This window comes from Cavia porcellus, unplaced genomic scaffold (assembly GCF_034190915.1).
Source record: "Cavia porcellus strain 051 isolate PalLab524CR breed Dunkin Hartley unplaced genomic scaffold, mCavPor4.1 scaffold_1, whole genome shotgun sequence".
Taxonomy (NCBI): Eukaryota; Metazoa; Chordata; class Mammalia; order Rodentia; family Caviidae; genus Cavia; species Cavia porcellus.
Genome location: NW_026947484.1, coordinates 182,659,357 through 182,686,373, shown reverse-complemented (window position 1 = coordinate 182,686,373; position 27,017 = coordinate 182,659,357). Strand labels below are relative to the sequence as shown.

At 37.8% G+C, this 27,017-nt stretch overlaps 1 protein-coding gene across 3 annotated transcripts in view; it reads left to right on the top strand.

Moving 5' to 3' along the window:
• Positions 1-27,017, top strand: part of Slc44a1 (solute carrier family 44 member 1) — a 181,593-nt gene continuing 154,576 nt past the window's right edge. For all 3 annotated transcript variants that reach the window (XM_063224411.1, XM_063224409.1, XM_063224407.1), the window contains exon 1: positions 1-135. In XM_063224411.1, coding sequence (XP_063080481.1) covers positions 100-135 — 36 coding nt within the window. In that variant the 5' untranslated portion in view covers positions 1-99. The remainder of the gene's footprint in view (positions 136-27,017) is intronic.

Genomic DNA, 27,017 nt, shown 5'->3' with positions numbered 1-27,017 from the left:
TGGCCGCGCCCTCCCCGGGCGCCCGCCGGCTCGCATGCCGAGGGGCTCCGGGGCGTAGCTGCGCGCCCGGCGCCGCCTCCGGGCCCCTCCGGCCCCGCCATGGGCTGCTGCAGCTCCGCCTCCTCCGCCGCGCAGGTGAGGGCCCCCGCCTCCCGGCCGCCCGCCCGGATGCCTCCCTCGCCCGCCGCGCGCCCTGCCCGGCTCGGGGCGCGCGCCCCCTCAGCTCTCCGCAGCCCCTTCCCGCCTCGGCCCCCGTCCTGTCACACCTGACCGGCGCGTCCCGGCCGCCTCCAGGTAGAGAGGCGACCCCGGCGTCTCCTCCGTGCCCAGGTGGCGCCCCCTGCCCGCGCCTCGGGCGGCCTCTCCTCTCCCCGCCACCCGCGCACTGTTTGTGTTCCCAGGCGCACCCCGGGCTTGGGAGCTTCACCTCTCCTACCCCTTTTGCAGTTTCTGCCCCGCGAGCTCTTCTGTGCCTTCTCTTTTGCCCGCTGACCCACGGCCCGGTTCGGGGGTCTCTGCGGGTCCCGGGGCCCCTGCGCTCGCGCCCACCCCATCCCCCCTTTGCGCCGTGACCCAGGGCACCGCGGCCTCTCCGCGCCGAGCCCTGCGGGACGCCGCCACCGGGCTGGGAAGCAGATTGGGCACCTGGCGGGTGACGGGAGCGTTACGGAAACTCCCTCTTTGTTGCCAGTGTAACAGGAGGAAGAGGTGCCGAATTTAGTTTTTCAGTGGCACTGGCTGGATGTTGTCGCTGAGGGCTGAGATGCAGAGATTTCTCCCAGCTTCCACCCTGCCCCCATCCAAATTTCTCTAACCTCTTTCCGATCCGAGCCCTTAACCTTAGTGGAAATGTTTAGACAACTGTGTGAGGATCAAATGTAATAGAACTTGACTGATGGCCACTAATAACTGAGAAGACCTGTTTGTAAATTACCTAATTTAGTGGATTAGTGAGTGTATTTACAAATACGATAAAAAGCAATCAGGAATACTGCATCAAACTGTCTGGTGGTGGTGTATGAAAAATAGGCTGTGACAACGCCTGGGATATAATCTGCACAGTTTTCATTAGCGTAGAATTTAACAGTGATCTGTGATTTGTCAAGGATGGGGGAACAGGCTCTTGTTTTTAGAAATAAAGGCTGATTGGTTCTTGGTGGAGAAAAATGCTAGTTTGGGGGAAAAATTCCTCTGGAGATCTTGCATCTGTGATAACGCCAGAAGTGTTTTGCTGCTGCTAAATGACTATATATAACTCAGTTTTAAATAACCTGCATACTTATTCTGAAAATCCAAGATCTTTTAGAGAGAAAAGGACTAGAACTGCAGATAAATGGAGGACATTTATGCTTTAGTAGGTGTCCATTCTGTTTGTTTAGTTCATAAGCTGATTGGTTTAGTTAAACCTTTCTGTTCACTTAGAATATCAGAGCAAAACTATTTGTGGTAGTGTTATGGAGGATAGTTCAGGGTTTTCATGTTAACATATAAAGATGTGAACTTATGCATGGCTTTCAGCAGGCTAGAGATTTTTTAGGGAGAGGGTATCTGTTTGGGTGCTAGCCATCTAAAATTTGCATAGTTAATATTATCACCAAAATATGTCTTTCATATTGCCTTTCCACAACTGGGTTACTTTCCAGTCTCTTTTGATGGTGAAATGCCTTTAAGACAAGAAAATATTGATAGTTTATGAATGGCTTGTTCGGTGCATGAACAGTTTAATTTGGGAGGGACAGATCCTGCAGCAGAACTGCCTTAAACAGGTAGTGAGTGGATCTTCTGTGTGTCTGGTTCCACAGCATACTTTTTCAGAATGCTGTTGCATGTATTTTCTTTGCTTTTTTTCCTCACAGCCACTATTTCTTTTTCATTTCTGTAAAACAGTGTTCTACAGACAAGATGCATGTCATGTACCCAAGGAGTGCATTTTTTTTTCCTATGGATTTCTGTAACCAATCAGTAGCTGCCACATGCCTTTGAGTCCAGTTTTAGGGACTTGTAGTGTTTAGTGGAGCACTGAGGAGGCTGGTTTTGTGCCAAAGAGCTGGTTATCATTTTTATTTTCTTACTTGAAAATTTTGGCATCATTCTTCATTTGTCATTTGTGAACAGTTAGCCAGTCTGCTGACATTTTAACCCTCCGTTTAGATGCACCACGAATATAGAACACTATTGTATCAATGTGTGTTGTTTTGAAACAAAACAGGGCTGCAGCTTTAAGACTTTTCCAGATGTAAACCTTCATATCACTGAGCCTTACTCAGGGGCCTCCAGTGTGTTTTCAGGGAGACTATGTTTATTTCATCCTTCCTGCTGCATTATAAACTTACTAGTATAGGAATTGCCTTTGGTTTCCTTCGTCTTTGTGCTCACTGCAGTGCCTCACTGTGCCTTGTACATAATAGCTGCTAAGCAGTAGACACTGAACAGAACATATACCCAAATCTGAACATCTGTCTGGCAAGTGGCATTCGGTACAACTGTAGCCCTGATCTGTGTTTCACTTCTGTGAGCTGATTGACTAATTCTACCAAGCTGTCCACTTTTATTTTATGTTATTTGCTTATTTATATTTTGGTCCTGGGAATTGAACTCAGGATCTTATGCTTGCCAGGCAGGCATTTGTGCTGCTGAGCTCTATCCCTGGCCAAGCTACCCTATTTTAAACTGAAAGTTGAACTGCGAAAGTTAAAATTTACCTGCCTTTCCTACATGCCTTAAATTTGTAAAATGAGCAGGGTTTTCTTTTTTCTTCTTTTTTTTTTTTTCCTTTTCTCCTGATGGCTCCTTGCTCATTGTGTATAATTGGAACAATGGCTATAACATCTTGAACTTGTCTACCAACTGTAATGATAACTAACTTGTGTAAAACAATGTGCTTTAAGGAAATCTACAGTGCAGCTTAGTTTTTCTCAGTGGGATTGTTGGCAACCTTGAAGCCCTGGTAGAGTTTATCAGTATAAGTAGAGTACATTTTCTTTTAGTAGTACCGATTAACTTTTGAAATATACTCATAAGCTTTTGCCATGTTTTAAATGCTTATAAAAAGTGTATGATCTTTCTAATTCCTATCTCTGTTGTCTACTACTTATTTTCATTTTCTTGGCAGTCTGGATATCATAAATTCACTTAAAAATAATTATCTTCTTTTAGGATTTAAAGTTTTAAAACTGTAACATTCTACAATAGTATTTCATTGCTAATGGAACAAACTTAGCAAAATCATTTGTGCTGTATCAGAGACAATATGTAAATCTAAGAATTTTAAGTGTCTTAGTGAGTCTGGCTTTTTACGTGACTGAGTTTTTTTGGTTTTTTAATCATTGCAAGTTGTTTTGTAATTGCTCGAAACAAACCAGTACACGATAGCCTTTGCCTAAAAGTCTTTTTGAAGGAAACATAAAAGTAAGAATGTCTTGAGTTTCTTTTTACAGCACTAATCCTCTCTAAGACTCTTAAATTTTATACCCATCTCTCGACAATTCGTCTCTTGTTATAACCTGACATAATTTCTATTCTTGTAATGTTAAACTTCCAAGTTCACTTGTAAATCTTCAGATTTATTAAATGTTCTTTCTCACTGACAAACCAGTTTAAGTGAAACAGGCTTTTGAAAGATTACTTAGCAAATTGCTGTAAGTCTTTGTCGTTAATGGCTAGATCATTATTTCTCTCAGCCGGGCTTGGAGGCCAGGAGATTTTGTAAGTGCTCTGAAGTTCTGTGTCCTTTAATTCTAACCATAGAAAGTAAGAGGTGGAGACTCTGGTTGAGCAAGCTGCTCCTTGTCTGTCTCATTTTAGAAGTCTACTGTCTTGTCCTGTGGTCTGAGGGCTGTCTTTTTCTACCTCACATTTTTTTTTTGAGAGTAATGAAGATGTCAGCTGTGTGGTTCACAAATACTGGCTAACATTTACGTTAATTGTTAATTGCTTTACAAAATTTTAACGATTCTCTAGTCTACATGTGCTTTGTGGAATTTGAAGTCCAAATGGTAAAAAATTTTAACGTATAGTGGGAATTACTAACAAATATTAAGTTCTTCAATTAAAATTCAACCTGTGAAGTAAGCAGAGGAAAATCATGGCAGGAAGACTTGTTTTGTTCTGAATACTGTGCTGTTAGCATCAAGGAGCCATCCCTCAAAATACATAAATAAAAAATTCTGTCGAAATTGGCTAAATAATACTGTAGAAATGATAATTCTTTTTGTAAATGTTTTTCACACCCATTTTCATGTTTTAATCTTTATAATAACTAAATAGAAAGTTGATTTTACTTCCATTTATTGCTGAAGAAATTGTGACTTAGACACTAGGGCATTTGTTGGAAGTTAGAGCTACTGACAGATCTAAACTTTGTCTCTGGTTTCTGAATCAGAGTTGTGTTTTTGTGTTCCTGTTTTTGTGTTCCCTTGCATAAATCCTAAATCATAAATTGTAGCTCACTTTTTACACTAAGCTACATAAATTACTTAAGTACTTAAATTGTAGCTACTAAAAGAACTTTAGAAAAGATTAATTTTGAATTAATTTTTAAATCAGCAAGTAACATCATACTATGTAGCAAAGCTAATTCAGTTTAGATTACTGGACTGTCAGATACTATTTAATGTGCTAACAACTATGTCATTTAAAAGTGCTAGTCGTCTGGAAAGGTTATTATTTAGAAAATATATTCTAGCAGTTGTTGGTTGCTAGATGTTTTCCTAAAAAGCTACCATTCTTCCTAAATTACTAAGGAAGAATGAAATTTTAGTTTTATGAGTTTTGATTGGATTTTTGGTACTTTAGGAGCTACTGGAGATAAATCAGTCCTACCATTTTACTTTTCTGTTGATCCAAACTACAGCTTAGAAATACAAAATAGTTTGAGGTCAGAGAGATATTATCAAGTATCTTGGATTAGAAACTTGCTTGGTCTTGTATTTTCCTGTTTGTACTGTTAACTTGTAATGTCTTCATTCTTGTTCAACCTTGCCTGCACGTTAGAATCACTTGAAGAAGTTTTGAAAACCCTGATGCCTACCTAGGCTCCACTTTTAGATATTCTGATTTAATTGGCTCATGTGTGCTGCTTGGGCGTCAAATTTGTTTTAAAAAGTTCCACAGGTGATGCTTGTGTGTTCCCAAGATAGACAACAGCTGTTCTTTATCCTTATTGGTGGTTTGATTTCTTCCTATAGTTTGAGTTAGTTTGTGTGCTTACAATTCCCAAACCGAGTTACTGAATAGAAACAAACCTGATCCTTTCCTTATAAGCAACCAAATGACACTAGAACATTGTATAGGCAACTCAATTCAGCATGTGTGTAACTGAAACAGAAATGATGGTCACATAAGAACAGGAGAGAAAAGAGGACCAAGAGGGAGGGGAGAGGAAGGAGATGTAGAAAATAGTAGGATATATTGTATATGGGTACTGTGTCAACTCCTTACGGTAAGCGAGCAGCCACTGTGTACTGCAGATAGGCACTAATAAACAAACAAACAAACAAAACTGATACTAAACCCAAAATGTGCCTCCTCCCTATCTTTTTCAGTGTCTCTGTTCACCAAATGACACCAATGTCTTGCTTTTACAAAGTAAGGAAAAGCACACATCTCAGATGCAGGACCTAAGTCAGGTGGGGAAGATGCCTTCCCCTGTTTCACATCTTGCCACTTCCATCTTCATGACACACTCCCAGCACCCTAGTGCAAGACTCCGTCATCTCCAGCTAGATCTCCTGTATCTATTCACGTTCCTTTCCGATTTTTCATAGATCTCCCTGTTTCTAGTCACGTTCCTTTCTGATTTTTCTCCATACCACAATTTAAGAATCTTTGAAAATTCCCAAGCTGATGGTTTTGTGGTTTTCTCTTAATTAGAACCTTTTAATAATTTCCAGTTGCTTCTTAGGACAAAGCAAAAATCCTCTGGGCTGTCGGATAAGACCCCATGTGGTCTTGTGCCTACCTTGGTGCAGTCACATCGTATTCTGGCTTTTTTTTTAATCCCTTGTGCCTCAGCCTCACAAGCTCTTCATTGAGTCATGTGCTAAGCTGTTTTGCATGGGGTGTTTATCTTTTGTAAGGCTTTGACTTTCTCGCTGGCCTTTGGCTGGTTATCTAATATTTCATCCTAAAATCCACACTCTTGAGAAAGAGTTTTTTGATCCTTCAAATCAGGCTGTGTCTCTTTATTAAGCTTTACATAATCTTACGTATTTTCTTTTGAGCACTTTAAACAATAGGCAATTAATTATACAGTCACTACTAATGTCTAGACCAGCAGTTGGCAAACTATAGACCATGGACCAAATCTGACCTTTTATATGGCTTGCAGGCTAAGAATGGTCTTTGTATTTTTGAATCATAACATCATTACTCCTTTTAGGTGCTCTCTGGAATATCCCCACAACTAAATATTTAAATACTTATTTAGTAGAGCAACTTTCAGAAGTGATTTTTATTCTAGTGATTTTAAGGTTGTAAGTTATGTGGAAAATAGTTGAACAGAAGTGCTTTATTTTTGGATACATATGTAATGTCAAGTAAGGAAAACAGCAAAAAGATGGAAAATTTGAAAAGAGATGATGACTTTAAGATGTTTAAGTAATAGCAAAAGTGTTACTGTTTATTTTGTAGCATTGTGATAGTGTGATGATGATTGTCAGGAGCTTATAACATTTGGCATTAAAGCCACTTAGAATGTTCTCGTTGTATGAAATAACAACAGGAGACAGTGTGCAGTGACACACATCTGTGATCCAGCACTTGGGGAGGTTGATGCAAGAGCTAATTCAAGCCCAGTCTGGGCAATTTAATGACTAAGAGAGACCCGTCTCAGAATTTAAAAAGGGTTTGGGATGTAATTCAGTGCGAAAGCCCAAGTGCAATCCCCAGTACTGAAAAAGAGACAAAATAAATAACAATGGCAAAGCACCCTGAAATCCAAATTGTGGAGACATTCAAGGAAAATTTATAACCGCCTGTAAATTAGAAGGTATAGCTTCCAGGACTTATTAGGGACTTGGTGATGTCAGCAAGAGACAAAATGTTCTCGATTCTTTTCTGTTGTTTTAAGGGAGGTACTTTTCTTTGCTCCGCTCTCCTCCTGATCCTGAGATAGCTGTGAGTCTTCTGACAGCTTTAGTGCGGACTGCACACTCATCCCTGAACAGTGTGTAGCAGTGGGGATGCAGAGGGCCTGGCAGTTGTCAAGCTGACCAGCATTTCCCTGAGTCAAGTAGGGACTGAATACTGGCACGAAAGTGAGAATTCCACGAAGCCACATGGAGGTGGTAGCTGGGTAGGGGAAGCCAATAGTATCTGTTACCTAGTTTTTGATGTTTTCTTCTATCTGTGAAATCACATTTCAGTGGTGTTTCCTAACATTTTGCTTATAGTTCCAACATGAACTTTTCTATTGAAAATCGCGCAGTGAATATCTTACCCAGTGTGGTGGCTCTAGCTACTACCAAAATCCCTTTTCTGTCTTTTGCACACTCCCTCTACCTCTTTCCTAGTTAGCTCAAGGACTGCTTCCTGTGGAGAAAATCTGAAGCTGAAGTAATGGTTAAGTAGTTAATTTGTTTTCCTGCAAGTCATGGTCCACAAGAAAACCTTAAAGTTAGGAGATCCCTTTTTATACTTCCAGCTTTCAACTTTCTTTTTTACCTCTCTGGATTCTCTCTTCTGCCTGCATTTACCTCTATCTGATTGGTAATTCTTTTTAAAATCTTTTCCCTAAAACTTACATTTTACTTCTTTTTTATACTACCTGCTACATTTAAAGAACTATAATACAGAATAGAATACATTAGAATAGAGAAAGGGGAATAAAAAGTGTGTGTCTCCATTTTCTTTTTTATTTACCTGTTTAATTTAAAGTATTTTTTCTTACAAGCAATAATAAAATAAGTTTCATGTTATTGTTTTCAACATCTGTAATATAAAGGATCTCTCAGTATGCCAAGGGCATCTCTGCAGTAGATAGATAATGCAGAGAACAGGCAATGATAAACTGTTGTGTAAATATTTTAATCTTTTTACTACTCAAATTAAAATAGTTACACCTCTAACTTTGGTAAAAATTAACAGAATAGTAATTGCCTGTGTGGGCTTGACTCAAATATACTTTATTGATTTGCTTAATCAATGGAATGACCCTCTTGGGATATTGCTTGACAACATATATTAAAAGCTATTAAAAAGTTGACATCTTTTACTTAGTAATGAAGAAGTAAAGTAATGCTATATATAAAAATCTTTCTGTTGCAAATAAATAAGGTGAAAAAATGGTCAACATCACTGGCCTTTTGAGGGGTGCAAATGAAAGCAACACTGAGATTCCACCTCACCCCGAAAGAATGGCTGGTATCAAGAAATCAACCAGTAACTAATGCTGGAGGGACTGTGGGGGAAAAGGAACCCTTTTCCATGGTTGGAAATCAGTGTGGAGAGTCCTTAAAAACAGTAGGATTGGGGGCTGGGGATTTAGCTCAGCGGCATAAGTACTTGCCTTGCAAGCAGGCGGTCATGAGTTCGATCCCTGGTACCGATAAAAAATGAAAAAGACAAAAAAAAAATAGGATTGGAGGTCCCATTTAACACAACTATTCCCCTTCTGGATATCTTCCCCAAAGAATTAAAAAACATCATATCACAGTGATATATGTGCACCCATGTTTATAGCAGTATAGTTTGTAATAGCCAGATCTTGGCAACAACTTAAATGCTCACCAACTGAGGGATGGATAAAAAAGATGCGGTTTTTTTACACAGTGGAGTACTACTCAGTCATAAAGAATGATAAAGTAGACACTTTTGAAGGTAAATGGATGCATCTTGAGAACATACTCATTAGTGAAATAAGACACACATGTGTAAGCATCGTATTTCCTTAGTGGGACAAGCTAAGAGAAAAACAAGTATATGTGTATATATATGTATATAAAAATAGTTAAGATAGTTATACTACTAATTTCTCTGAGTTTGCTGAAGAGAAAGATTTGTACCAGTATTGTTTGGAAAATTGAAGGCAGATGTCTTGTGCTCTGATGAATGATTTGGGGATGACAATACACAATGTATGTACCATTGTTACACCCTAATGTACTTTAAAATTTTGTTGTAGTTTTTTTTTCTTCTTTTTCTTTCTTTTTATCTGTGAATAAAATGGATTTGCTGTTGTAACATTACTTGTAAAAGCAAAAGAGTTCAGTTTTAAGCATTGTATTTCTAATATAAGACTCTGTTCCTTTTTTAATAGAAAATTAATTTGAATTTAGTCTATGACCCTTTCTCTTTCTCAAGTCAGTGATTCCCCCTTGATGGATGTGTGCCCTTCTGCCTTTGTCATAGGAAGTCCTATTCCTGCCTTTCTAAAGGACCATTAGAATGCAGAGAACTGAATACTGTCATGTACTGGCAGGAGAGGAGAGTGGGCTCTCGGTAGATTGTGTGAGTTTGAATCTCAGCTCTGTCACCAGCGGGGTAATTTGGGCCAGATTGTTTAATCTTTGGTGCCTCACTGTCACCAGCTGGAAAATGGCAACAATAATAAAATCTTAACATATGTACAGCAAAGTGCACAAAACATGAAAATATCCCAGAAATTCTTATTAATGTAAACTAAATCTCTCAGATCTTCTCAGACCCACTAATCCTACCCTTAAAAAATTCCTGTGTTTGAGTTTTGGAATAGGCACCCCAACTTCCAAAAATGTTGACTTTTGTCAGGAAGATCAGTGCTAAGAAAGAAACAAACAGCAATAATGAGGAAAGAAAGGATGGAAGGGTCAGGGAGATGGCTTCTTGAACATGATTCTTGGTTTGACCTAGAAGGATGTGTTTGGAAAGAATGGGATGATAGATTTTAGTAGAAAGGGATAATGAAGAGAGAAGCATTCCATTGGAAAGGACGGTTTGATCCAAGCAGACAAGCATGCCAGGTACATGTCAATGCAGAAAGGAGATTTGATCAGAGAAGAGATTCATAGGGATTTTCAGAGTTGGTTAAAAATGATTAATTTTATGTGCCTGAGGTGGGAGAAATGGAAGACAGAGGCCACTGGGGAAGCTTTTTGTTGACTCAAACCAAATAGTGTCAACAGGAAATAGAGAAGAGGCATCATATAGTTAAAGTAACACAGACTTTCCTAACTTAATCTGGACATAAAGGATAAAGGAGAAGGATAGTATAGAAGTTTTGCATGCCACACCATATATTGTTATCTTAATAGACATAGGAGTTGAGTTGGGAGCTAGATTATGGGGAGAGAAAAGATGAATTCACTTTTGTATGGACTGAGAGTGATACCCAATCACTATATCCCATGGTCAATTGAAAACCCCAAACTAGACTTCAGAAAATATGTAAATCTCGAACAGAGAAGATTCTTTAAGGATGGAATGGAAGGGGCACCGAGTGTGAGCACAGAAGCTGAGTGGAGCACGGGGACCAATGATGTCAGGAATTACTAGGAATTTACTGTTTGGAGTGCTCTGCGCTAAGTGCTTTGTGTGTTTCTCATTTATTCTTACTGAGATGAGTACCTCTGTTATCTCCTTTGTGGATAAGGAAATTGAGACTCAGAAAGGTTGAGTGGCTACTCCTAGGTCACCAAAGTACTACAAAGTCCATAGTAGCATTATTTCCTGCTACATTGTCTTCCTCTGTTTCAGCAGCACTAGTGCATTTAAATAGTGTGTTTAGTGTGCCTTAGGCATGTCACTCATCACTTAAATTTAATGATTCTGAGTTTATTCTGTCTTTAACGTGGGTGTGCAGGTTGGTTTTAAATCAGCATACCATCCTACTGGTCAAGGTCTGACAGCTTGGATCTGTATCCCTATAAAAGATTTTTCCAACATTTGAGACTTCTGGGACTGCTGCATTTTCTTCTAAGAATTTAACTGAACAAGTGTATCAGTGAAAGTAAGTTTACTAAGCCTGACTGCTGTTGTATCCTTTCCCTGTGACTCATTTTATCCTTAAGAATACAGTTTTAAATGTAGTGTATACAGTATATATAAGTATTTAGTCAGGCTTTGGACATTACTGGTCTCTGAGTAGGTTAATGTAATTGATGCTTATGTTATTTAGTGGTAAGTTTTAACAAGGCTCTAGAGAGCAGTGCTAAAGGAAAGGTGGAGAAAATGGCCACAGTGAAGTTGACTGTAGCACAAACAATTAGCATGCACATTAAGATCAAATTATAAAGGCAGGGCTGTTCACCACCAGGGCAAGCGCTGGAATGAATGAATGAATGAATGAATGAATGAATGAATGAATGAATGAATACTAAACTTTACTTTTAAAATTCAGCAATTTTAGTTTTTTCATTCCTGCTTGCTCGACCCAGAAGTTTTAGATGTGTTTTATGTGTAATTGTGTGTTTTCACAATTCTGAAAGCCAAGTATTGTAAAAAAGAATTTTAAAGATACTGAGTTTTAAGGTCTAGCATATTAAATACAGTACGTTTTTATCAAGAGAAATGTTTTGGAATATACATTGGTGGTTGAATCTCAGTTATGTTTTAGAAATGATACTTTAAGACACCTCATTTTTAAAAGTGAAAGCAGTTTTATAGATAACATTCTTACAAACCACATAGCTTAGTTTGATCTGAGAAAGTAAATGTACATCTTTTGAGTTAGTAGCCAGTAAAGGGAGTCTGCTGGGTCAGAAAGGACTTGCTATTTAACCAGCAGTCTGCTCTGGCAGGGATGCTGCATATTCTGTCCCACTTAAAGATGCACATGTTACTTTGGCAAGAATACCTTAATTGGGGCTGGGGATTTAGCTCAACGGCATAAGTGCCTGCCTTGCAAGCAGGTAGTCGTGAGTTCGATCCCTGGTACCGATTAAAAAAAAAAAAAAAAAAAAAAAAAGACTACCTTAATCAGGGTTTCTCCCAGTGTGTGCTTCACAGCCATGAGATTTGCAAGTGGTCCTTCATAAAAGGGTTCAGAGCTCAGAAGAGTCTGAGAAGCCCTGCTCACCCCTTATCTAATCTTCCTCCATTTGAAAAATTACAGAGTATATTATCACATTAATGGCCATTTCTTTACCCACAATTCCCAGGAAATCACTTTAACTTTGTTTACCTGACCTTCATTGATCTTATCTATTGTTTAATTTTTTTTCCCATTACATTCTGAACTACTGACGTCTTGCACAACACTTTGAGAAACACTGCTTGAGATGCTGTTTCTTAATTCCAGTCTCCTGGATTACAATGGAAATGAGTATGGGGAAATGAAGTTTTTCGGTCAGATAAAAAATGTTATCACTGTGCAGATTTGAAACTTGAGTCTGGACGTATCACAGACTTTAGCATGTTCTTTAAAATATTGGGTACTTGAAGACATAGGCATAGACAAGGACTTTCTGAACCAAACTCCAGTGGTACAAGAAATAATACTGAGAGTCAACACATGAGCTCATACTAAATTAAAAAGCTTCAACACAGCAAAAGAAACAACAGAGTAAAGAGACAGCCTGCAGAGTGGGGAAAACTTTTTGCCAGCTATTCCTTTGACAGAGGACTAATATATTAAGAACTAAAGAGAATATATCAACAACTAGAATATAGAATATATCAAGAACTAAAAAATCTCAGACCCCCACATCCACCCAATTCAAGGACCTAATAAAAAATGATCCACTGAAATTAATAGACCTTTCTCAGAAAAACAAATAAATGGATTATAAATACATACAAAAAATATTCCACATTGCTGGTCCTTAGAGAAATCCAAATTAAAAAATGCTCATGAAACAACAGTCCAGGGTAGATTCAGGGACCTCCACTTCATTTCCTAACTGGTCCATGGATCATCTGTTTCTCTTTGAGCTTTTCCCACACAAACACATTGTTTTCTGTCCCTTCTTTAAGTATTTATACCTCATTTGCTTCAAAAACTGTTTTAGATGGTCTATAATCAAGTGAAATTGTACATTTAAGATTTTTTGTAACAAAATCAGAAGCTAAGAAGATCGTGGGGGGATAAATGGATGAGAAAGCATTAAATGTACAGAATGTATAATCTGCTTCACTTATCAGTGTTTTTAGTCCTGTTTTAGAGTGATACTAATTTAAAGGAAATTACCACATGGCATCTTATAAAATTGCACAATTGACATGGGCTTAAGAGGCCTGCAGTATAAACCGCCAAGGTAGTCATACATTTTATACCATGTCCACTTACTGGATTTTGTCCAGATTCTACTTATATTCCAGCAACAGAGAACTGCTTCCTGAGACAGCCAGTTCTACTCTACAGTTATTAGTACCTTTTTATTTCACAGCTGAGCTCCATATAATTTTATATTGGCCCTGATTCAACTAAAATGAAAAGCTGAAATCAGCCTTAAATGTGTGCCAAGTTGTGTGCATGTTTAAATTTAAATTTAAAAACTTAATACATACCACCATTATTACTTCTAGATCCTTTGCTGTTCTGGGCTCCCCCTTTTCTCCTGTATGCTTTGATTTTTTAATTTATTCATTGATTTTTAAATTTAATTTTTCTTTTCTTTTTTTTTTTTTTTTTTTTTGTCTTTTTTCATTTTTATCGGTACCAGGGATCGAACTCACGACCACCTGCTTGCCAGGAAGGTGCTTATGCTGCTGAGCTAAACCCCCAGCCCCTTTTATTTTTCTTAAAAGCTGTACAAGCATGTATTTTTAAAGAGCCAAACAATTCTAGTGTGCTTAGTATTTACAACAACAAAAATGCTTCTGAGCCCATCACTTTTAAATCTTTGAGTTAATTCTTTTATTTTTTTCCCCCCTCTGTTTCTCTGGCCACCTCCTCAAACTTCAGATTTAGATATTAGTTTTAGCCTTCTACTCTAGAAGATGAAGCTGTCTTCCACTAACTACCCTGTCTTGCCTCTACCCACGCACATACTTTCAGGGTCCTTGTTTGTCTCAAAATACGTCACAACTTTGGATCAATGTTCTGTCTTTATATTATGACTAAGTAAATGCATGAAAGCTGAGTCACATAGTATTTCATTATTTGCTGCTTTTGGAGATAATAGTTGTTTTGTTATACTGGTTACCTAGTTTCTATGCACTTGGGACTGATTGGCTTCTAAACTTTCACCTGGTTGTATGAATCTCCTTTGAGTAAGCTCAGGTACTGGAAGTGTCCTTTTAGTTTGAATTTCTTGAGGACATCTGCCATTTTTCTAATGAGAGTTGAGTATTCTTTAGGCCTGGGACAAAGCTGTCAATTTGAGATCTTCCTTCACATCATACCTGGGATTCCTTTGGTTTTTCCTGTTTTGGAGTAGCAATTATCTTGATCCTGTGTGCTTCTTTAAATTTTATTTTTTTAATTTAAATTTTGTTGTTGAACATTCCTGTGAGCTCTAGCAGATAGATGGACTCATGAAATCTCCAGAACCACCAAAATACAGACTAATTTTATTACATCCAAGGATTGTCTAAAGCTGCCCCTTCGTTGTCAAATCCCTCCCCACCTTCTGGCAGCAAATCATCTATTTGCATCCCTGTAGTTCTACATTCGACAAAAAATGGAACTATATAGTATTACACCCTTTTGAGATTGGCTTCTCCTTTAATACGATGCTTTGATGTACTGATGCCTTATCCGTGTTGTATGATACAGCTGTATTTTTTTATTGCTGAGTAGTGTACATTGTATGGATAGGCCACAGTTAATCTGTTCACCAGTTGAAGGACATTGTTTCCAGTTGTTATGATTATTATTAAAGCTGCTATACGTGCAAGTTTTTATGTGAATGTTTTTACTTTTCTTGGGTAACTAGGAGTGGGATGGCTGGATCATAGAGTGTGTTAGGCAGTTTTCTATTATTACTGAATAACAAAAAATCTGAGCTAAATCAGGCCAAATGGTTTATTTTGGCATGTGGTTTTAGACTTTCTAGTTCATGATGATGTGGGCCTGTGGAACAATAAAATACTATCCTGGCAACATGTGGCAAAACAAAACCACTCACCTCATGACCTGCAAGGCAGAGAGAAAGTCAGGTAGGTAGTGCCAGATTCCCCTCGCGGGCATGCTGGCAGTCACCTCAAGACCTCCCATTGTGCAACACTTGCCAAAGGCCTTACCACTTTTGAGTCGCCCCAGGCTGGGGGATAAACCTCTAACACATGGGCATTTGGGGAATGCTTAATAACCAAGCAGTAGTATTATAGAATAAGTGAGTGTTGATAAGAAACTGCCAAGTTGTTTTCCAAAACAGTGGTACCGTTTTGTATTCCCATGAGCAACAAGTACAAAGTCAGTGTTTGCGTGTCCCTGTTTGCGTGTGTTGTCAGTTTAATTTTTAAAAATTGTTGCCATAGATTTGTCATAGTATCTCCTGGTACTTTTGTGCCATTTCCTAGTGACACTAGGATCTTAAGCATCTTTTTATTTGCTTATTTAACATTTGTATGTCTTCCTTTCAAATCATTTGCTCATTTTTAATAGGACAGCTTAATTTCTTACTAAATTGAGAGTTCTTTATATATTCTAGATGCTTGTCTTTTGTCAGTTTGCCTTTTGATATGCATGTTTCTTCCAGTGTATTTATTGCTTTTTATATTCTTTTAACAGTATCTTTCAAAGAGCAAATGTTTTAAATTTTGCTTTTAAGTTCACTTTCTCACTTTTTTCTTTTAAGAGTTGCATTTTTGGTGTCAGCCAATAACTGTGCCTTGTCTCACATCACAAATATCTACATTTTTCTAGTTTATGTTTTATACGTAGGTCTATAATCCATTTCGAGCTAATTGTTGTATAAAGTTTGAGGTACTGATTGAGTTGGTTTTTCATTTGTTCCTGTGCATGTGGATGTCTGATTCCAAAACACTTCATTGAAAAAAACCCCACCTTTTTCACTGTTTTTACTTTTTTCAAACATATATGAGTGGATTTATTTTTGAACTTTCTGTTTCACCAATCTGTTTATCAACACCAGTATCATATGATCATGATTATTGCAGCTTTATATTATGTATTGAAAACCAAGTAAAAACAGTCCTTTAACTTTTTAAATATAATTTTTCAGATATTTTAACTGTTTTAGAATTAGCTTATCATTATTTATAAAATCCTGCTGGGATTTTGATTCAGCTTGCGTTAAAACTATGGATCAATTGTAGAAGAATTTACAAAGTATACTGAATCTTCTAGTTTGAATGTGGTATAGTTCTCCATTTATTTAAACCTTCTTTGATTTCTTGCAGCAGTGTTTCTGCCTTGGTGCTTTCTTTCTTGATTTAGTCTGGTAATTTGGTAGAGCATCTCCTTCAGTAGCTTCTTGAGAAATGGTACATGACCTAGTTTATTTTGATATTGATCATACATATTTAATATTTGAGTAGATGTAGAATTCTAGGTTGGAAGTTATTTGTTAATTTTGAATGTTTCATTTTCGTACATTGTTTTATTGTCCATAAATGATTTGTTTCATTGTCTTCTAGCTTCTTAATGCCTATTATATTTCAGTATTTCTGATCATTAATGTTTTTAAGTATATGTTTGTAATACACATTAATTAAACTCGTCTTGGGTAATTGGCACATGTGCACATCACACCTTCATCATTTTTACTTCCCCTTCCTCTCCCTGGTCCCCAAGCCACCTTCCTATCTCCACAAAATCGACCTTCCCTTTTCTGCACATCTGTCTTTTACTTGCTCTTTGAATTACTTATATTTTGAGTCCCCTATGTAAAAGAAACAATGTTGTTTTGCTCCCTCTGGAACTTTTTTTTGTAACCCATTTTCTGACATTTTTCAGTGCCTTATGTGGATCTATTTTCATCCAGTATGCCGGACACTGTGTGGGCTCTTTCAATCTGGAAATTTGTGTTTTGCAGAGAAATCACTTTGTGATTTCTTCCCACATGTTTCCTTTGTTCCTTCATTTCTTATCTTTCGTTTCATTTTTGAACACTTTGTCTTTATTCCTGTTTATCTCTCAGTACAGTATTTCTTTTGCATTTTTATTTCTGCTGTAATTTCTTAGTTTTCTAGGGCAGTTTTTATTCTTTTTAGTATGTTTTTACATCGTCTGTTCTTATCTGTGTAGATGTGTACCTTTAAGTTCGCTTTTGTCTATGTCTGCGTCTTTTTCTTCAAAGTCATTTTTCTTCTGTTCTCTGCCACTCAGGCTAAAGCATTCATTTGTGAATGTCTGGTGATTCTCAGATGTCTGCTCATTATTTAAGGACAGGGCTCTAAAAGGTTGTTTGAAAACGTTGTATTATTTGGGAATGAAATTGTTGACTGTGAGGTTTATATTAAGATAGTATGACTGGCCTGCTTTCTGGAACTTTTGTCTTGGGGCTGGTCAGATTTCTCCAACTCTCCTGCAGGTGGGTAGTCTGAGACCCAAGCGGGGAAGGCAGGTTGTGGGAGGCTTTGGTCTCAATCAATGTTCTGTATATAATTTGCTTGTAATCCACTTGTTTTCTGTGTAGTGTCCCTATATGATGTGTCTGTTAGAAGAGGGGTGGTTCATTGTCCCACTGTTTAGAAACTGTTTGTAGGCAGCATACCTATGAGCTTCTTGTTCTTAGCCCATTCTTACCTCCAGTTCCAGGGATAGATTTTATCACTAATTTTTGAATTTTTGAAGTTTTGTGGCATAACTTGCTTTGCTTTCCATCTTTTCCCATTGTTGGTTCAGAATTCAGCTTTTATGGATTCTGTTAGTTCATTTTATGCTCTCCCACCTGCTTCCTAGCTGCAAGTATTTTAAATCTCTTTGTTTTAGTGGAGTTTTGGAAGTGACAAGAGTGCAATGTTCAGTTAGCGCGTATTGTAAGTGCTATCCAAGTCTCTTTCACTAGAACCAAGTTCTAGTGTTAACAGTCTTCTTAAAACATGGTGTGCAAAACCCTGCTTGCTCTCTAGACTGAATGTCGGCAGTCTGTGCTTGTGGATCCTTAGTGTTGCCTAAGGTTGAATTAATTAGCCTTTCAACACTTCATTTATAGTAACCACCAGTCAACCAAAAGCCCCAAGCCAACTTTCCCCTGCTGTGCTGGTGATTCTCGTAATACGAAATATTTTAAAACACAAGTAGAAAACTTGGATTTTCCCCAGGAAATTTAAAGCTGTTGATTTTTGCCCAGCTTTATAGCCTTTGGATTTCTGATTTGATCATCCAGTGTATTTACTGTTCTTTTCTCAAGTGTTTTTTTTTTACCTGGTAATTTGATCAGCAAACCAATTGTGTCTAGATTTGTTGGAGGAAATGCTTGTTGTTGGTGCTACTCACCATTAAGTGGTCTGGCTGGCCTGTCTACTGGGAAACTTCTGAAGTCAGTGTCGTTTGGCCTTGACATTATTTAACATTTTATTTATTGTTAAAAATATTTTCATTTCTTTTCAATATCTCTCTTTAGGTAGTCATTTTTGTTTAGTAGGTCAGCTCTTCCTTCTCTAAAGCCCATTCTAGCAGTTCCATATATAGTTGACCTTTATTTTAGTCCACTTCCTTCTATCTTATCTCCAGAGATGTTAAAAGCAGATTAGCAGATTTTAGTAAAATTTAGCTATATCATATCTTCCCAATCTGTGTCCCCCTCACTACCAAAAAAGGATGCGAGCCTAGCGGCAATAGTGGCTTGCCTGGGTCCATGTGCTGCCTCTTACTGGTCACCTCTGTACCCATATGCCCTCCTTTGATGTTCTGATTTAGAACTTTACCCAGAGTTGAAAGTAAATTCAATTGTAAAATGTGTGACATTCCTCTTTCCTTTTTCTAAAAATAGTGATGCCACTGTGTGTCTCAGATTTGAGCAGCCTCCTTTTGTACTAGTCCTCGTGGTGCTGGTACATGTGACCTGTCTGGCCCCCCAAGTCTGACCTCTTCCCTGAGAGAAAAGAGAGACTGTCTTATCTCTCTGTGTTCTCAGTGGTCCTGGTAGTCTGTAGAAACAGTCGGTAGAGATTTCAGTGTGCTTATTTGTTTGAAACAGCCCATAATTCCCTCACTTAATCTCACCTTTAGGATTTCTGGGCTAATACTGAGTTTCATTCTACTAAATTTTGTTAAGTTGTATTTTCTTATTTGTGTTAAAGTGTCAAGATTTATGTTAAAAAATCTTCTTAGAGGTCCGGGGATATAGCTAAATGGCACAAATGCAGGCCTGGCAAGTGTGAAGTTAGGAGTTTAATCCCCGGTACCAAAAAAAAAAAAAAAAAAAATCATTTTAGAGAACCCCTTAGTGCAGCTCCCACTCTCAAGGAGTTCACCATCTGATCGAGAAGAGAGGGGTAAAGAAGTAACGTGAAGTTTGTTCATGACTGTCCTGTGACATTGAAGGTCGCTTGTGTAATATACCCTTCTCCAAACGTTTCTTCCTGGAACTGTCCATCATCTTTCTTTATGTATCATAGCTGGTATGTCACTGCCCTAGTCCAGGTCACCAACAACTTGTGCTTAACTTGTGTCACACAGTTCTCCTCTGAGTCATCAGAAAGGTAACTCAATTACAACATCCTCTTTACTCCAGTGGCTTTTGTCACTCCTAGATATCTTCTGTACCATAATCTGGCCTCCACCTCCCTCTTAGCTCCCCCCGGCCCTCTTTTTATGGCTGTTCTGGCCAAGTGCACACTGTCCAAGCAAGAGAAGATCCTTCCTGTCTCAGGGCCTTCTCTCTGGCTTCCTTGAGATCTGTCAGAGCTGGTTCCTCTCAGGTCTTTAGCAGCCCTTTGGCCTTATTTACTCTTTATCATTCTCTGTACCTTTACACAGATGTATTTTTCTTGAAGCTGTTCATCACTTGAAATTGTTTACCTATTTTGATTGACTTTCTCCATAAATTCTATAGCTTAGGGATTTTGTCTATTCTGTTGATTGCTATGTCCTCACTCTTAGAAGGGTATATAGCTCTGATGGGATGGTAAATATTTGTTAAATGAATGATACTGTATAGTATTATTTCACATTGTTTCTTTATATCCATTTTTAGTTCAAAGCCCTTTGGTTGAAAAAGTTCAGTTCCTGGACAAAGCTTTTTTTTTAAGACTTAATTGAATCTTTAATATTTGTAGCATCTTAGAACTGTGCAAACTAAATTCCATTCTTTGATGCCCTCTGTTTAACCAGTGGTTAACTTTCATGTGCTTCTTATTCCTGTTGGAATAGTAGATGAGAAGCCAACTATGGCTCAGAGTCCTTGCATTTTGTAATTCCTAGACACATTTCACAAGTTTCTTCTGCTTTTCTTGTTATTGCCATAATCTTGACAGGCTTTCTCTTGCCTCCTAGATTCCTTCTGTTGGACTTTGTGGGCTTGTTAATTTTATGGGATGGTGATTTTCTGAAACACTCTGAGAAGTCCTTAGTCTGATATAACTCCTTATTTCTAACTGGGTTTGTGTAAGGCTTTGTAAGAAAAAAGGCATGGAATTTGTTCTTGAAGGATGAGTAATCGTTGTGATGAGAGATGAGTAGAGAAATTACAGCCCACTGGAATGGTGCATGGCAGTAGTGAAGAAGTGTGAAATGGATAACCCGTTTGGCACAAGTGCTTTGGAATGGCTGTCATGTGGTAGGTTTATCTACAGTATGAGGGCTGGCCAGAAGGGAGACTGTGGCTTTAAAGGCTACACTAGGATTATGTGAATCTTTTCTGTGGCCTCATAAAACTTTTTGCATTTCTAGAGTAGGAGTTATTTTGTTCTGTTTTATGTATTCATATTAATTGAAGGGAAGGATTATTTCTTGACCCCAACAGCCTTCAGCAGTACCTTTTAGGGTAGCTTGCACAACATAGGTGTTCAGTGTTGTTATAGTCTGATAAATTTTAATTTTCTTAAGAGTCCAGAAGACTATTTTCTATTGAATTGATTTGTAGTAAGAACTACATAGGTTTTTGGTTGTGGTTGCATATGAAACTGTATTTTTTTTAACATTACTGGGTTTGAACCCACCATTTATGCTGACCTACATCCCAGAACTTTATTTTTACTTTTTATTTTGAAACTAGATCTAAGACAGGCTGGGCTCAAATGTCCTTGTGCCCAGCCTCCCAAAGTGCAGGGATTATAAGTGTGCACCCCCATACATGGCTTTGTCTTCTTTGCATTACCCATATCATTTTCTCCATTTGTAATGTGTAATCACTACAACAAGCAGTGCTAAGATCAAGGCAGAATCTGGTAGACAGTTTCCTCAGCATCTCTATTAAGTTTCTACTCTTTGATCAAACAATTAAAATTTTTACAATCTTCAGTACAGTGCTGTGTGAAGGCACTTATATATCTTTCATTAGAGACCTGCGTGGGCTTTCAAACAGAAAATTTGTAGCCACCATTAAAAACAACTCCAACATTTTAGGTGTAACTGTCCTATTTATAGGTGAGAAAACCGATTTACAGAGAGACGTTAAAGGCTAAGATTATTTAGCTAGTAAGCAGATAATCTAGAATTACAACACAGAACTTATGTCATTTTCTTTCCTTTTTTAAGTATTCCAGATTTTTCTTAAGGTTGATGAATAGCCTCTGGCTGATTGAAAAAAAAATACAAAGTGAACCTTCCTCATTTGCTGAGGGATGAACGTAAATTCAAAGTCTGTAGACTGTATTGTGTTACCTGCATGAAAAAGTAGGTATTAAAAGAGAAACAAATATTTTATGTCATGTTAAGTATTGTTAGGAAAATTTCATTCAACATAGTTTAGTTTTCTTATGTATTCAGTAGTAACATTGTAATTCTCAAAGGGGATTTTTCTATTTGGCATGAACTATTGCTGTTGACTAATAATTGTGATTAGGGTAAGGGTTAATTTTTATTAGGGTAATCGTTATCAAAATTTATTTCTAGGATGTATACCATTGATAAATTGGTGTGTGGCATGTTATTGTTTATTGTCAACATTCTTAATGTGGACTGTTGAAGTAAGAGGGTTACATTTTGCTTTTATTAATGCTGATAAAACTACATTTTCCCCTTTATTTTTTCAATTCAGGTTGAACAAGTGCCTGTTGATTTAAAAAATCTCTATATAAATTCAGGTGTTGGCTCATATACCATTTTATAATAGACGATTTGTATAAAATTGCAACTGAGTAAATTTCATCCAAGCAATAGGAATCTCAAAGATATGAGTCCATTACTAGTAAGTGTTGTGTTGTGAATATTATCTGCTTATTTACCTGTAGCCACTGAGCAGTGATAGTTTATGCCACTGTACTGTAAATATTCCTATTAGAATTCATTGACCAGTTTGATTAATTCTCTAAAATTACTTTGTGTTTTCCCCTCAACAGAGTGTATCTAATGTTTTTGTTCTTAGTAATATTAATAATAAAATACTTTTCCTGTCTCTGAAGCTCTTTAGAGATCAAACAGCATTTTTAACTTGTAAGGAACCCTCACCTCTGTTGTCTTCTGCTTTTTATCTGTGCCCACACAGTCACATGTTAATGACTAAGATTTTATTGCCTTGTGCATATAAATATACTTCCTGGTGCTTAAAGGCAGGGAAGGATAGGCATATGGGATTGATGGTAGAGTTTAAGATAGTGAATAAAGCTAAAAGAAATTAAGAGTATATCCATCAGAAAGATTTGCTTATGCTCATCGTAACAAACATTCTTTCATTCTGTTACATAAACGACCGATTCTCATTTTTTGGGTATGTATTTCCTTTAAGCAATGTGAAACATCTTCCTTTCCACTTCTGTTTTGCAATGTATGTTTTATATAGCAGCGTTGTTTTTAACATTCTCTCTGCATCCTTCCTAGGTTTATTTACTTGATAACTGAGTAAGGCGTACACTTTGGAGGCAAACTGGCTTTTTACTTAATAAGTGTCTTCATCCTGCTTCACTGCTTTTAATTATGATGTCCTTGTTTTGACTCTTCTGTTGAGATCCTGTCCTGAGTCAGTTATATACTTCTTTTCAGGAAGGATGATGAAACAAGTTCCATGCTAGGGTTTAATACTGTAATGTTGAACTAAAAAATATAATCATACATAATCATGTATCGAGTATGTATTTGCTTTTTTGTAGGTAGTGGTGTACCACATATTATAGCACATATTGGCACATATTATAGATAGCGTCTCAACGGTTACAGGTGAGGAGATTAAAGAGCATATAGATTATATGAGGTGCCCTTAATGGTGTGTATGTAGTAACTTCTTTGGAGTTGAGCCAGGACTGGTAAACAGGTTTGCTGAGTTTCAAAACTTGTGTTCTTTGTACTTGCTTGGTACATGTTGAAATTCTTTGTATGTCTAAATTAGAATTTATTTTAACAACTGAAAGAATTATATATAGGTCTGCTTTATTTCTGAATATGATGATCTTCTTTGATATACATTCATTACTATTCCTAATGCACACAAATCATTATGATAGGTCCAGGTTGTCCAAAATAATAATTTAGCTATTCTTGCCTTCAGAGCACCAAAGCCTGATGAAAATATAGAGGTATATATCATTATCTAAATACAAGACACGATTAAATAAAATCTATAAGAAGAAATTAGATGGTCATACTGTAAAACCTTTCCAGATTTATAAATCTTGCCAGAGTTGGTAGTTCACACTTGTAGTCTTACTTCTTCGAGAGGAGGCAGGAGGATTACACTGAGTTTGAGGTCAGCCTTGGCTACATAATGAGTTCAAGGCAAGCCTGAATTACATAGCGAAACCCTGTCTCAAAACAAAACAAAACAAAAAAACAAGAAATGTCCTTCATATACCCAGTGTTAGTTGAAATAATGGTTTTTTTCCTACCTTATGTATTAAGTCTGTATAGATAGATAATTGCTATTATTTTGATATAGTGTTCCTTTGTGTTTGACTTTATATTTTTGTGATAAATGGAAGGTTTTGTTATTGGTCCCTGTTTACTTTTAGCACGTCAGATATTGAAAGGACAATGTACTTATACTGATTGTTGTCTTTTTGAAAAAGAACTCTTTTAATTTGTTTTGAAATAATTTTAAACTTAGAAAAAGGTAAGAGTGCACAATATCCCCATGTACTCTTCACCCACCTTATAATTATAACACCTTCCATGACTCCTATACATTTAGCAAAATTAAGAAATTATTACCGGTTTAATACCATTCACAAAACTATAGGCTTTATTCAAGTTTTCCCAGTTATTTCATTTTTACACTATTTTCGATTCCAGAATCCAGTCCAGGATCCCACACTGCATTTAGCATCATATCTAATTGTTAATTCTTCCAGTCTGTCACAGTTCTCAGGCATTTGTCTTTCATGACCTTGGCCCTATTGAAAAGTAAATTCCTGTGTTTTGAATGAATTGTATCTCTTGAGCTCCACATGTGTAAGTCTGTGTACTGTTTAATCTTTTAATGACATAAAACATCTATGATATTTTGATTTCAAAATTAATTAGAAATAATTTGAAAACTAATGTAATAAACTGTCCCCAAAAGTACAAAGTTAAAGGTACGGACCCAGCCATATAGCATTGTTGATAGAGTGATAAGAAAGATGGCATAGGGGCTGGGGATTTAGCTCAGCGGCATAAGCGCCTGCCTTGCAAGCAGGCAGTCGCAAGTTCAATCCCCGGTACCAATTAAAAAAAAAAGAAAAAGACAAAAAAAAATTAAAAAAAGAAAGGTGGCATTTTAAGAAATAATCATACTCTACCACTGTGGGGTGTCACAATAAGCATGGCTCACTTTGTCATCACTTGGTATACTTCACATATGACAGCTGCAGCTTCATTTCAGCTCTGCCATAAAAAAAAAAATGTGTTTTACTTTGTCAAGGTTATAAACACATTCTGAAGTTGACCACGTCTTAAGTCTTAGAATAGGTCTAAGCTTTGCAAATTCATCTTCCCAGTGTCATGAAAGTTGACTTTTTGTTGGTCAAAATTTGCTTTAGCTCTTGTATTTTGTTCATAAAAATGTGAGCCATGGGGCTTCTGGGAAGATGGTGGAACTGTAAGCAGCAGAGTAAGCAGCCTTTCTGAGAGAAACAGTCCAGATGCTGGAATGTAGCATCTTGGGGAAAGACAAGAAGGAGGGGAAGTAGGTCCCCTGGAACTGAGAAGAATCTAAAGAGAGAACGGAAGCCTACAGAGAGAGTGAAAAAGAAAAACTTAAGGCAGCAGAAGCTCGCAGCACCTTTGCCTGGAGCCGGACTCACTGTGCGAGAGGAGTTGATGGAACCTGAGGATACTCACTCAGGTGATGGTGGTAGCTGTCAGCCCAGAGGCCTCTGCAAAGAGACTGGTGGTAGAGGGGCACAGCAGACACAGAGAACTGCACTGGCTTGCAATGAGTAAAGAGGGCTAAACCCACCTGTGGGAGACAGTGATTGGCCTGGAACCATTTTGGAGTTGGACCAGAAAAGCCCAGAACCAAAACTGTGGCCAGCTCCATCCAGCAGCTCCTAGCTGGGAGCAGACTGGTGGAAACTGTTCAGACTGAGCCCATCCCTACACTCATTCCAGCAGCCATTACCAAGGTTCCCAACTGGTAACCAACTCAGCCTGGAGGCAGCCACCAGCTCCACCCCTATGTGCACTCCACCAGCCATCAGGGAACCATCGCAGGCTGGGAAAAGCAGCAGATATCCCTGCACCAGAGCACCCAGGGGCCACCATCAGAAGCCTGGAGCCAGCAGTGTCCAGGAAAACCAAACAGTGTCACTTCAGAGAAATTGTAGCCAATGCAGGAATTGCCTGGGACCCCACTGCCCACTTGTCCGGAAGAACCCGGGAATAGGTCAAGACAAAGAAGCAAAAGGCAAACTTTGGCCTCCAGCCCAAGGAGAGCTGATCCAGGAGATATAAACACAGAAAACATCAGGAGTTACACACCTGAAATTTCTGAAGCAATGGCAACTGAAGTAAAGAAACAACTTCATGAAGCTATAAAAGAAATTAGAACAGAAATACTATCTCAGATGAAAGAAGAAATGAAAAACATAAAAGAATTGCTAAGCATTGCTAAAGAAGATATAGACTGAAGAATAGAGAAGCATAGGAAAATGGGGCAACATTGATTATAAAAAAGACTTAGAAGGCATGAAACAGATTCAAAGAAATTTCCAGGAAATTAAAAACTCCATTGAAAACGGCCAAAACTGCTTGAAAGAAACTAAAGATAGACTTTCAAACCTTGAAGGCAGGTTTTCAGCTTGTGATTGCAAAAGGAAAGATCTTTTAAAAATAACAAGGAACCAGGAAGTAGCAATTCAACAGCTGCAAGATAACCAAAAGAAACATAACTTAAGAATAATAGGTATGTGTAAAAAAGCAGGGGTCAACACAAGTGACATAAGAGTCTACAGAAATAATGTCCGAAACTTCCCAAGCATAAGAAAAGGAAGTAACATTCAGATAAGTGAGGCATATAAAACTCCAGCTAGCCATAATCAAACTAAATCTATACCCAGACACATAATAATCAAGATCCCAGAAATTCAACGCAAGAACAGAGTATTAAAAGCTTTTAAAAGAAACAGATCACCTATAAAGGAAAACCAATCAGAATCACAACAGACTTCTCAACACAAACCATCAGATCAAGAAGAACTTGAAGTATTTCAAATCCTGAAACTTCCAACCCAGATTGATGTACCCTGCAAAACTATCTTTCAGAATTAATGGAGAAACAAGGTACTTCCATGACAAAGAACAACTGAAGGAATTCATGACAACCAAAACAACTCTACAAAAAAATACTAAAGGAAATTCTAGAGAGAGATAAAAAAGACAATGGTTCTAGGAACAGCAGCAAAGGGGGATCACTGAACGGAGCAGACAACTGAATGGAGGGGAAAAGTAGGCAGCCAGTGGCAGGAAAATAACATGGCAGAGATAAGCCCGTGCATGTTGGCCATAACCATTAATCTTCATGGCCCCAGTTCACTGAAAAAAGAAACACAGGCAGAGTAGATCAGGAGACAAGATCAAACAGTATGCTTTATACAAGAAAACACATTTAACTTGAAAGGGAATTCATAGACTGAAAGTCAAAGGAGAGAGAACAGTGCTTTATGTGACAGGGAACCAG